General features: G+C 40.7%; 1 protein-coding gene across 1 annotated transcript; it reads right to left on the reverse strand.

Annotated features, from left to right (window-relative positions):
- Positions 1-4,307: 4,307 nt before the first annotated feature.
- Positions 4,308-4,911, reverse strand: LOC121459040 (ATP synthase subunit d, mitochondrial-like). Its single transcript, XM_041668537.1, has one exon. It carries the CDS (start codon positions 4,868-4,870, stop codon positions 4,385-4,387), a length of 486 nt encoding a protein of 161 aa, XP_041524471.1. The 5' UTR covers positions 4,871-4,911; the 3' UTR covers positions 4,308-4,384.
- Positions 4,912-12,499: the final 7,588 nt, after the last annotated feature.

Consider the following 12,499-nt stretch of genomic DNA (forward strand, 5'->3'; position numbering starts at 1 on the left):
CATAACTGGATGTCAACCTGTAGAAGAATGAAAATAGACCCATATCTATCACCATGCACAAAACTCAAGTCCAAATGGATTAAAGACCTCAATATCAGTCAGAACACATTGAACCTGATAGAAGAGAAAGTGGGAAGTACCCTGCAGGAGATGGGCACAGGAGATCGCTTCCTATGTGTAACCCCAGAAGCACAGACATTAAGGGCAACATTGAATAAATGGGACCTACTAAAACTGAGAAGCTTCTGTAAAGCAAAGGACACTGTCACCAAGACAAAAAGGCAACCTACTGACTGGGAGAAGATCTTCACCAACCCAGCAACAGACAAAGGTCTGATCTCCAAAATATATAGAGAACTCAGGAAACTAGACTTTAAAATGCTAATTAACCCAATTAAAAAATGGGGCACTGAACCGAATAGAGAATTCTCAGCAGAGAAAGTTCAAATGGCCAAAAGACACTTAAGGTCAATGCTCAACCTCCTTAGCGATCAGGGAAATGCAAATCAAAACAACTTTGAGATATCATCTTACACCTGTCAGAATGGCTAAAATAAAAAACTCCAATGATAGCCTTTGCTGGAGAGGCTGTGGAGGAAGGGGTACCCTCATCCATTGCTGGTGGGAATGCAATCTTGTGTAACCACTTTGGAAATCGGTGTTTCGGTTTCTCAGGAAATTCAGGATCAACCTACCCCTGGACCCAGCAATACCACTCCTGGGAATATACCCAAGAGATGCTCTATCATATGACAAAAGCATTTGTTCAACTATGTTCATAGCAGTATTATTTGTAATAGCCAGAACCTGGAAACAACCTAGATGCCCTTCAATGGAAGAATGGATGAAGAAAGTGTGGAATATATACACATTAGAGTACTACGCTGCGGTAAAAAACAATGACTTCTCGAATTTTGCATGCAAATGGATGGAAATAGAAAACACTATCCTGAGTGAGGTAACCCAGACCCAAAAAGATGAATATGGGATGTACTCACTCATAATTGGTTTCTAGCCATAAACAAGGGTCACAGAGTCTACAATTGGTGATCCCAAAGAAGCTAAATAAGAAGGTGAACCAAAGGAAAAACATATAGTTGTCCTCTTGGCTATGGGAAGTAGACAAAATTACCGGGAGAAAATTGAGATCTTGGGGGTGGGGTGGGATGGGGGTAAGGGGAGATGGGGAGAGAAAAGGGAGAAGGGGAGAATGGGGGGAACTTGGGGAAAAAGGAAAATTAGGATAAAGGAAGGTTGGATAGGGGAGCACAGAAGCACAATTCTTAGTTAAAGGAGCCACCTTAGAGTTGGCAAGAGACTTGAACCTAGAGTGGCTCCCAGATGCCCAAGCCGAGGTCCCCAGTTAGTTCCTTGGGCAGCTGAGGATAGGGAACCTGAAATGACCCTATCCTAGAGCAATACTGACGAATATCTTGCATATCATCATAGAACCTTCATCTGGTGATGGATGGAGATAGAGACAAAGACCCACACTGGAGCACTGGACTGAGCTCCCAAGGTCCCAATGAGGAGCAGAAGGAGGGAGAACATGAGCAAAGAAGTCGGGACCACGAGGGGTGCACCCACCCACTGAGACAGTGGAGCTGATCTATTGGGAGCTCACCAAGGCCAGCTGGACTGTGACTGAAAAAGCATGGGATGAAACTGGACTCTCTGAGCATGGCGAACAATGAGGGCTGATGAGAACCCAAGGACAATGGCACGGGGTTTTGAACCTACGTAATGTGCTGGCTTTGTGGGAGCCTAGCCAGTTTGGATGTTCACCTTCCTAGGAATGGACGGAGAGGGGAGGACCTAGGACTTACCACAGGGCAGGGAACCCTGACTGCTCTTTGGACTGGAGAGGGAGGGGGAGAAGAGTGGGGGGAGGGGGAGAAGGGTGGGAGGAGGGGAAAGGAAATGGGAGGCTGGGAGGAGGTTGAAACTTGGTTTTTTTTTCCTCTCCTTTTCTCAATAAAAAATAATGGAAAAAAAAAGAAATTGGACACCAAAAGATCACGTAATCCAATTAAAGAAAATGGAGTACAGACCTAAACAAAGAACTCTCAACAGAGGAATATAAAATGGCTGAAAGACACTTAAGGAAATGTTCAATATCGTTAATCAGAGAAGTGCAAATCAAAACAACTCTGAGAGTCCATCTAAAACCTGAAAGAATGGCCAGGATTAAAAACACCAATGACAACTTATGCTGGAGAGGTTGTGGGGAAATGGAAACACTTCTGCATTGCTGGTGGGAATGCAAGCTGGTAAGGTCCCTTTGGATGTCTGTGTAGCAATTTCTCAGAAAATTAGGAAACAACCTTTCTCAAGACCCAATAATACCACTTTTGGGTATGTAATCAAAAGATGCTTAACCGTGCCACAAGAACATGTGCTCAACTATTTTCATAGTAGCTTTGTTTGTCATAGTCAGAACCTGGAAACAACCTAAATGCCCATCCATAGAAGAATGGATAAGAAAAATGTGGTACATTGACACAATGGAGTACTACATAGCAGAAAAAAATAACATCATGAATTTTACCGGAAAATGGATGGATCTAGAAAGCATTATTTTGAGTGAGGTAACCCAGACACAGAAAGATAATTATCACATGTACTCACTCATAGGTGTATTTTAAGCAAAAAGCAAAGAAAGCCAGCCTAAAAACCACAATCCCATATCTGAGACACAAATGAGGATGCTAAGAGAGACTTACAGAGCTCTAATCTACATGGAAAGTATAAAGTATAAAAAGACAAGATCTCCTGAGTAAATTGGGTACATGGGGAGCATGGGAGAGGGTTAAAGTGGGGAGTGGAGAGGCAGGGAGTGAAACAAAGAAAATTGTAGAGCTCACTAAATATCAATAAACAAAGATCGATCATATCTGCAGAGGATAGTTGCCTAATTGCAAATTCAATGTTCCTTGATTCAAGATAACCTTCCTAATCTGGACATCCACACAATCTGGTCTGTGTTCATCCACATGACATTAATTTACACATGCTGGGCAATTACAAACCTCTCCTGCTACCACAGTCAGGCCCTTTTTCATAGTGGTGGCTGCAACAGCTGATTGCCTATGCTGTGCCCCCGGCAGTGCACACAATATTCTATTCTTCCTGTTGTGGTCTGAGGACAGAAGAAATGCTCCATTTGCAAATCCTTTTCCTGTGATTGCATTGCACAGTCAACTACATGGTTCAAATGCATTATTTTATTTTATTTTATTGATTTTGTTTGAGACAGGGTATCTTTGTAACTTTGGTGCCTGTCCGGGTACAAGCTCTTGTAGACTACACTAGCTTCAATCTCACAGAGATCTGCCTGCCTCTGCCTCCCGAGTGCTTGGATTAAAGGCATCCACCACCACTGCCCGGAAAATACATAATTTTAAAACTGTGAATTGCTACAGTCATTTAAAAAATTTGATGGTGAGCCAGGCAGTGGTGGTGCATGCCTTTAATCCCAGCACCTGGGAGGCAAAGGCAGGTGGATCTCTGTGTGTTCAACACTAGCCTGTTCTACCACAGTGAGTTACAGGACAGGCTCCAAAGCCACATAGAAACCCTATCTCGAAAAACCAAAAAAAAATTATAAAAAAAGCAACTTTGGTGGTGTAATATAGAGGACACTCAAGGTCACTGTCCAGGAAAGCAACAGACAGGGACCAAGGCCAACTGAGTCAACATAACAGAAGTTTTCTCAGCAATGATATTTCTATCAGGATGGAAATGCAGCTCTTCTAGAATTAAAATGCCTTTCCACTGAGAAATCACATCACACACTTAGAAGATCAATAAAGAAAAGTCTCTTTAATGATGTTATGCATTGATCTCTGTCCAATGCTCAAGGGGAGCTAGGTTAGACAGATTTTGCATTCAATATATGCTGTTATTCCTAAGTATCCCTTAAGATAATGATCCAGATTATACTCTGAACAATTGAAATAGAAACAGGCAACTTGCCAGTCTAGATATTTAGGCAAAAATATTCTCAGACTATTTTCTCAAGTATGCCCATGACCTGTTACAGTAGCTCATTCTTCACTGACAGGGTTCTAAGGTGAAGATCACAAGGGAGGAGAAAGACTGGACTGGACAAGTAAAAGATGAAAAAGATAGGGTGGGGAGGTGTTGCAGAAGATACATGCCATGCCTAATAAGCTTCTGAAGAAAAATAGCATCTTTGCTGGGCGGTGGTGGTGCACGACTTTAATCCCAGCACTCGGGGATTTTTCGGGATAGGGTTTCTCAGTACCTTAGGAGCTGTCCTGGAACTCTTGTAGATCAGGCTGGTCTTTTTTTTTTGCTATGTAAATGTTTTATTTTAATGTCCAGAGTCTGGAATGAAGGGCTGGCTCCCTCCTAGCCTGTTTCACAGGTTCTCAATGGGCTGATGAGGCCAGTACGGGTACTTCTTCTTGTCCAGCTTGGTTTCTGGGAAGATCTCATTCAAGTCATCAATGGTCATCTGATCAAAGGGGATGATGTTCTTCATCTTCTCCAGCTGTTTCTCATACTCCTGGATCCTGACCTGGGACTCAGACACGAATGCAGCCCAGTTCTTCACTTCCTCCTTCTCCTCACTGTCCACCAGGGCTGTGTACTTATCCTCGGGCACCGGGATCTTTAAGGCATTATACTTCTTTTCAAAATCATCCACCAAGCCAGCCTTGGCCACGTTGGCCTTGTAATAAGCCCAGTCAATCGCTGGTGGTTTCTCAGACAGACTCGCCAACCTTGTGTGGAGGGTCTCGTTCCAGGACTTCAGGGAGTTTGCAATTGCCTTTTGGTTTCGGGGTATGATCTCCACAAAAGACACCCAGTCAATGGTTTTTAGAGCAAGTTTACGCCCGGCCATCTTGGGATCCTTCACCGACCCCGGCGGTGCGCGGTCTCCAGCAGCCCAGGCTGGTCTTGAACTCAAAGAAATCCATCTGCCTCTGCCTCAAGAGTACTGGAATTAAAGGTGTGCACCACCACCACCTTTAAATCAGTGATGGCTTCTTTGAAATGGTTTGGAGTCAAATATCTGGACAATCCTGGTGAACAATGTATACCTGGGCATTCTAATCTCTTCCAGCCCTAATTAGCATATGCTTAAAGTCTGGGTGTTTTAGATGCAGTTCTTCCTCTGCTAATTCTACTTTGTGAGACTTAATTGTTTTTTAAGCATTGGTCAATCTATTGTATCACCAATTCTACTCTTCAACATTATGGTACAGTAGTGGAAAGCTACACGACACGTGAGATGCCTTTGATAATCTCCACAAATTTAAATCTCAACTCAGATTATATTTAAAGCTTAAGTGCAAAGTGCTCCATATCGAGAAGATACTGGAGAAATGAGGCTTCTCTGAGTTTGGCAACTTGTTTCCATGAATGCAGGAACCCTGTTGAAGTTGACTAGGAAGGAGTTTTGGAGCTTCCTGCTCCCAATACTCTAAGGAGATGAAGCCACAGAGCAAAGTTATTCAGAGGCCTGCCTCTAGGCACATGAGTTAGCAGGGACCACGAGGGACTTCACAATACAGGGAATATGGCGGCGGGTTCCCACCCAGACCCATGGAGGTAACACCATAGTGTCTTCCGCACCTCGCCCTCTGCTGCTCCCCATCAGGAGACAGTGTTCCCTCACTCACCATGTTGTACTTCTCCATTTCGCCAAAGTTTTCAGCTCATCATCTCTCTGCAACAGCAACTGCACCCAAGGACAGGAATCCACTGTAGCAAGCTCCTCTTCAAAGCCAAGACTGAAGGCAGCTGCCAGGAAGAGACCGGCACTGCTTCTGACTGGCAGGTCACCTGGAGTGCATGATTGGCTAGTGAGTCTTGAGTGGCAAGAACATCTCTTGTAGGGCTATAGTGTGCTTAAAGAGACAGAATACTGATTCCTGTCTATTGCTTTATGGGTTTTATTCCTTAAATTTGAAGCAAACTCCAGGCAAATGAATAATAATAAAAAGAGTAGTGTTTATGGAAATTTGAATATGTAGAGAATAGTGGATCTAGAAAGAATGTCTTCATGAGCACTATTGTTGGCCTGCACATAACTTTCCATGGTCAGGTAAATAAAATATACAACTGCAGTATTCAAGATTCTCTACATGAACAGGACAGGTAGAATGAATCTCACCATTATGTAAAAAGCGAGCTTATTAGAATGTCTGAAAAGCTGTTGTCCAGGTAACTTAAGAACAGCTGCTTACCCATGGCAATTGAAGAATCCAATAACTTGCTTCTCAGCCTTTTGTCTAAGATCACGTGAAGAATCCAGTAGCTGTTCTGTGCACAAGTCTCTGTGACTCAGTTGGTTTTAAGTATTCACCACAATTACAATGAAGTAGGCAGAGCCAGAGCACAGAGGCAAAAAAAAGAGACTTTTCTTCTTCAAAAGACTTTATATGTGACTGCTGCTACCAGAATGTAAGGTGCTGATTAAGGTTGCCTCATAGTCTTTGTTTGATTCAGTTTTTTTTTCTGGTGATTTCAAGACAGGATTTTTCTGTGTAGTCATAGAACTCATTCTGTAGGCCAGACTGGTCTCAAATACAAAAAATCCCACTACCTCTGCTCATGAGTGATGGTGTTAAAACAGTGCACATATGGGCTGGAGATGGCTCACGGGTTAAGTGTGCACAGACACCAAGCAGCTTAAGGTGGGTCCTATCATCTCAAATTATACACATTAATGGAGGATTTTCCCATTTCAAAACCTTTAAGTAAAATCTCTCTCAGGTATAATCAATTCTTTGTGTATCAGATGATCCCAAAAGTAGTCAGTTTTGTCTACCAAATATAACCATTTCAACAGCCAAGACAGAAGAAATGAGAAAAAAATTCTTGCCTGTACAAGGCACAAAGAGCTTGGGAGTTGTTTTCAAAAGAGTGTTTTTCCTCAACAAAGGAAGCATGGAGATTTTACGTAGGGGGTCTGAACATGCTCGTGTAATGTTCTCCCTTTGTTAAGCATGCTCAGTTAACAAATCCACTTCTAACCATAATCACAATGTAAAAGCAGAGACATTTAGGGACATTCTTACATCAAAATCACGTAGGAACAAATGTAAATTGAAAAAAAATGATTGAAAGAAATACCTCTGGTGTGTTTATATTGTATCATAAGTTCTTGGTTGAAAATCAAGTAGATAACACTGTGAAAAGTTGATTATCAATCTTGAGGCTTACTTTAAAAGATAACTTTACCAACACCATAATTTTCACGAACATAAAAGATAGAAAACACAAACCCAGAAAACTTCAAGGAAGAGTCAAATAACAGCCCTCTATACAGTGCTTCTGGAGGAACAGTTATGATGATCTCTATTAATCTCAGAGAAAGCTGCTTTTGCTCTGAGCAGGCTGACTAGGCAGAAGGCCACAGCTGCTACATAGTCTACAAAAAAACACATCCAGGAAAACAAGAAACCTGAATAACATCCATAAAAGAGCACTGGAGAATTGGAACAATGTTACCTCTTAAATTTATTACAAATATCTGCCATTGCTGCCCATAAAAGCATTTGCAAAAATAAATATACTCAAATATGCAAGCACATACTATTAATTCAATTCACTGGGAAAAACCAACATTTGACAGTGGATCACGGAAATTACTTGGCACAGATGAGAAGTGTTAAGTCTGGAACATAGCCTACAGGCTCTGGCATTCATCCCAGTACCCCCTGGCCTACGAGTTGGATTAGCCTGGACTCCAAATCCCAGCATGGCAGGTACAGAACTCATGGTGGGTGAGGACCACTCCCACAGCACATTTAGGTGGTATCCTAAGGTTAAACACTTGGTTCCCAGTTTGCATGGGCTCCCCCCTGTCCTTCTCCCAACATGGGATCAGCCATTAGAGGGTGCTGTACTTAATAAAATGATGGGCATTTTGATTTGGTTTCATTTCACCTAATTGGACTTCTATGTGCTAGCAGAGCTGTGCAATCTTAGGATTTTTTCTTAACCAGAAGGAAACACAGAACACATAACAAACACTCTTAGGAGTTTATTAGAGGGGACGTGCATAGGCCTGTGAAGTCAGTGTGCAGAAAGAGGGAGGAGGATGGATCATCTGGCTTTTAAGAGCTGCCTGGTACATGCACACAGGGGTTGACATGGCTACATCATATGCAGATGATGGGCCTCATGCAAGTGAGCAAGGGCTTAGCTGAATCATATGTGGATCATGCAGGAGGGCATCTTTAACATCCCCGGGGGTCTGAGGGCTTGTCTGCCCCTGCGTGTACCCTAGAACCTAGAACTATCAACCATATGTGGATGAAATCATTACAGTCACCACCTTACCAAGTGATGTGAAATGCCCATCATGAGCTGGGTATTTCTAGATCTATCAAGTTATGAAGTAGGACATTTACATCTGCTACCTATCAAATGGAAGTGGTATATTAGAGATCAGGACAAAGTAGGTCCTGAAGACACAAGGAAGATACATGAAGAAATGGCCAACTTCCAATAGAAACAGCCAACTTCCAATGGTTTCTACTCCTGTTACAATGCCTTCTGCTGTCAAGCATACACCTATACTCTATTCCCTATGATTGGTTGAATGACAAAGCAATGACTAGGCCCTGGCTGATGATTCAATACATCATGCACGAACCACCCAGAATTAGGCAGCTGCAGGATTACAATCCCTGTCTGGGACAATCCTGAAAGATGCTTGTGAAAGGAAATGTTCACAATGGGATGAAATTCAAACAGTACACATTTTAATGTAGTTTATTTGGAAGGAGAGATGTTCTAAACTACAACTAGCAATGCACTGATTGATAAACTTTATCCAGTGGTTTGACTGGATGCTGAGTATTAGTAAAGGGCATGATTAGAAAATTGTTGAGAGAAGACATCTGAGGAAGGAGAATGTGAATAATCTCTGTGAAAGGGAAAGGGGGATAAAAAATCCTTGTATTCCATGCAAATGCTGATCAAAAGGTGAATTCAGCTGAGAAAGAGTTCAATACTTAAGTAGACAGGTTGACTTTTCTTAATAGAAATACTACAGGAAGACTTGATCAGCCTAACACAGAAGAGGGAGAAAAAATAATTTTAAACATAACCTTGGTTGGCGGTGGTGGCGCACACCTTTAATCCCAGCACTCAGGAGGCAGAGGCAGACGTATATCTGTGAGTTTGAAGCCAGCCTGGTCTACAAGAGCTAGTTCCAGGACAGGAACCAAAAAGCTATGGAGAAACGCTGTCATCTCTGTGAGTTCGAGACCAGCCTGGTCTACAAGAGCTAGTTCCAGGACAGGCTCCAAAAAACCACAGAGAAACCCTGTCTCGAAAAACAAAAAAACAAAACAAAACAAAAAAACATAACCTTAGAGGATGATGGACAGATTTAAAGAGGAAATAAAAAATTCACTTAAAGAAATGGAGGAAAAGGCAAACAAAAAACAATTGGAAGAAATCAACAAATCTCTTAAAAAAAAAACAAGAAAAAAATAATCAAACAAGGGAAGCAAAGAGTTGAAACACTTCAAGACTTGAAAACTGAAATAAAGGCAATAAAGAAAACACCAAAAAGGGCAATTCTAGAAATGGAAAATCCATTTAAACAAATGGGAACAACAGATGCACACATAATTAACCAAATAGAAGGAATGGAAGGAAGAATATCAGCAGTTGAAAGTGCAGAAAAATAAATATATTCATTGGTAAAAGAAAATTTTAAATTTAGCAAATTTTTAACACAAAACATCTAGAATATCTGGGACATCATGAAAAATTCAAACCTATTTCTGGGCGTTGGTGGAGCATGCCTTTGATCCCTGCACTTGGGAGGCAAAGACAGGTGGATCTTTGTGAGTTTGAGGCTAGCCTGGTCTACAGAGCTAGTTCCGGGACTGGCTCCAAAGCTACAGATAGACCCTGTCTCAAAAACGAAAAAAAAAATTTCAAACCTAAGAATAACAGAGATAGAAGAAGGAAAAGATCTCCTGCTCAAAGGCACAGAATACATATTCAGCAAAATCTTTGAAGAAAACTTTCCCAAACTAGTTTTTTCGAGACAGGGTTTCTCTGTGGTTTTGGAGCCTGTCCTGGAACTAGCTCTTGTAGACCAGTCTAGTCTCAAATTTACAGAGAATCTCCTGCCTCTGCTTCCTCTGCTTCATGAGTGCTGGGATTAAAGGAATGCGCCACGGCCGGGCTAAACCTTAATTCTTTTTTTTTTTTTTTTTTTTTTTTTAGTTTTTTGAGACAGGGTTTCTCTGTGGCTTTGGAGCCTGTCCTGGAACTAGCTCTGTAGACCAGGCTGGTCTCGAAGTCACAGAGATCCTCCTGCCTCTGCCTACCGAGTGCTGGGATTAAAGGCGTGCACCACCATCGCCCAGTTTAAACCTTAATTCTTAATTGAAATCATGAAATACATAAGGTCCTGGACAAATGTGCTGTAGACAGTAAGAGACCATGGAAAAAACACAGACAATTAGCCCCAGCAAATGTTTAAATGGCCATCAATTGAGAAAACATAATATTCCATGACAAACCCAGATTTAAAAAATGATTATCCACAAATTCTAGCTTAAAAAAAATAGAAAAAAACTCCAACTCAAAAAAGCTAATTGTACCCACAAAAACACAAGCAACAGATAACCCCTTATCAGCAAACCCCAGAAAAAGGAAACACAAGCACTACCACCAAAATAAAAGGAATTATCAATCACTGGTTATTAATATCTCCAAATATTTTTGGACCCAATTCACTTATCAAAAGGCACACACAGGCTAAGAGAATGGATATGAAAGCAGAATATATCCTTCTGCTGTATATAAGAAACACACCTCAAGCTCAAGGACAGACATTGCTTCAGATTAAAGGGTTGTGAAAAGATTTTCAATAAAATGAACCTAAGAAACAAGCAGGTATAGTTATCCTAATATCTAACAAAATAACTTCAAACTATAATCAATCAGAAGAGATGGGGAAATACACTTCATAGTCATCACAGGAAAAAATCCATCAAGAATAAATCTCAATCCTGAACATCTATGCCTGAAATACAAGTGAACACACATAGAACAGAACACACATATGTAAAAGAAACAGTGCTAAAGCTTACATCGCAGTCAAACCCTACACACTAATAGTAGGAGACTTCAACACCCCACTCTCCCCAGTAAAAAGATCAACAACACAAAAACTTAACAGAGAAATAAAACAACTAACAGATGTCATGACACAAATGGACTTAACAGACATCTACAGAACATTCCTCACAAACACAAAAGAATATAAGTTCTTCTCAGCACCTCATGGACCTTCTCTAAAATTGACCCCATACATGGTGATAAAGCAAACCTCAGCAGACACAAAAAATTGTTATAACCACCTGTGTCTTATCAGATCACCCTGTTTTAAAGTTAGAATTCAACAACAACACTAATCGCAAAAAGTCTACAAACCCTTGGAAAGTGAATAGTGCTCAGCTGAATCATCAATGGGTCAAAGAGGAAAGAAGGAAAGAAATTAAAGACTTTCTAGAATACAATGAAAATGAAGGCACCACATACCCAAATCTATGGGACACTATCAAAGCAGTGCTGTGAAGAAAGGTCATAGCACTTAGTGCCTGCATAATGAAAGTGGGGAAATCTCACACTAGTGAGTTAACAGCACACCTGAAAGCTCCAGAACAAAAGAAGCAGATGCACCCTAGATGAGTAGATGTCAGGAAATAATCAAATTTAGGAGTAAAGTCAGTAAAATAGAAAGGAAAACACTACAAAGAACCAATGTAACAAAGAGCTATTCTTTCAAAAAAAAATCAAGAAGATAGACAAACCTTTTTCCAACTTAAGCAAAAGGCAGAGAGAGAACATTCAAACTAACAAAATCATAAATGAAAAGGTGGGCATAGCAACAGACACTGAGAAAATCCCGAGAATCATTTCATCATACCTCAAATCCTGTATTCCACAAAATTGGAAAATGTAAGGTAAATGGACAATTTTCTTAAAAGGTACCACAAACCAAAATTAAATCAAGACCTGGTGAACAATTCAAAAACACCTATTACCTTCAAGTAAATAGAAGCAGACATCAAAAGCCTCCCTTCACCAAAAAAAAAAAAAAAAAAATCAAGGACTGGATGGTTTCAGTGAAGAATTCTACCAGAACTTCAAAGAAGAGGTAACAATTATACTCCTCAAATGGTTACAAAAATAAAAACAATAGGAACAGTTCAATGCAAACATTTCCATTTTATGATGTTACAGTTACCCTGATACTAATTCCACACAAAGAATCAAAAAGGAGAATTATATACCAGTCACCCTCATGATCATTAATGAAAAAATACTCAATAAAATACTGACAAACTGAATCAAAGGACACACCAAAAAAATTATTCACCATGATGAAATTAGCTTCATCCCAGTGATGCAGAATGGTTTAACATATGACAAATATGGTCTGTCAATGTAATCCATCATATAAATAAATTGAGAGAAAAAATATAAT

Source organism: Microtus oregoni, unplaced genomic scaffold, assembly GCF_018167655.1.
Source record: "Microtus oregoni isolate MIOR12 unplaced genomic scaffold, Mior012 000018F_ref0000195, whole genome shotgun sequence".
Taxonomy (NCBI): Eukaryota; Metazoa; Chordata; class Mammalia; order Rodentia; family Cricetidae; genus Microtus; species Microtus oregoni.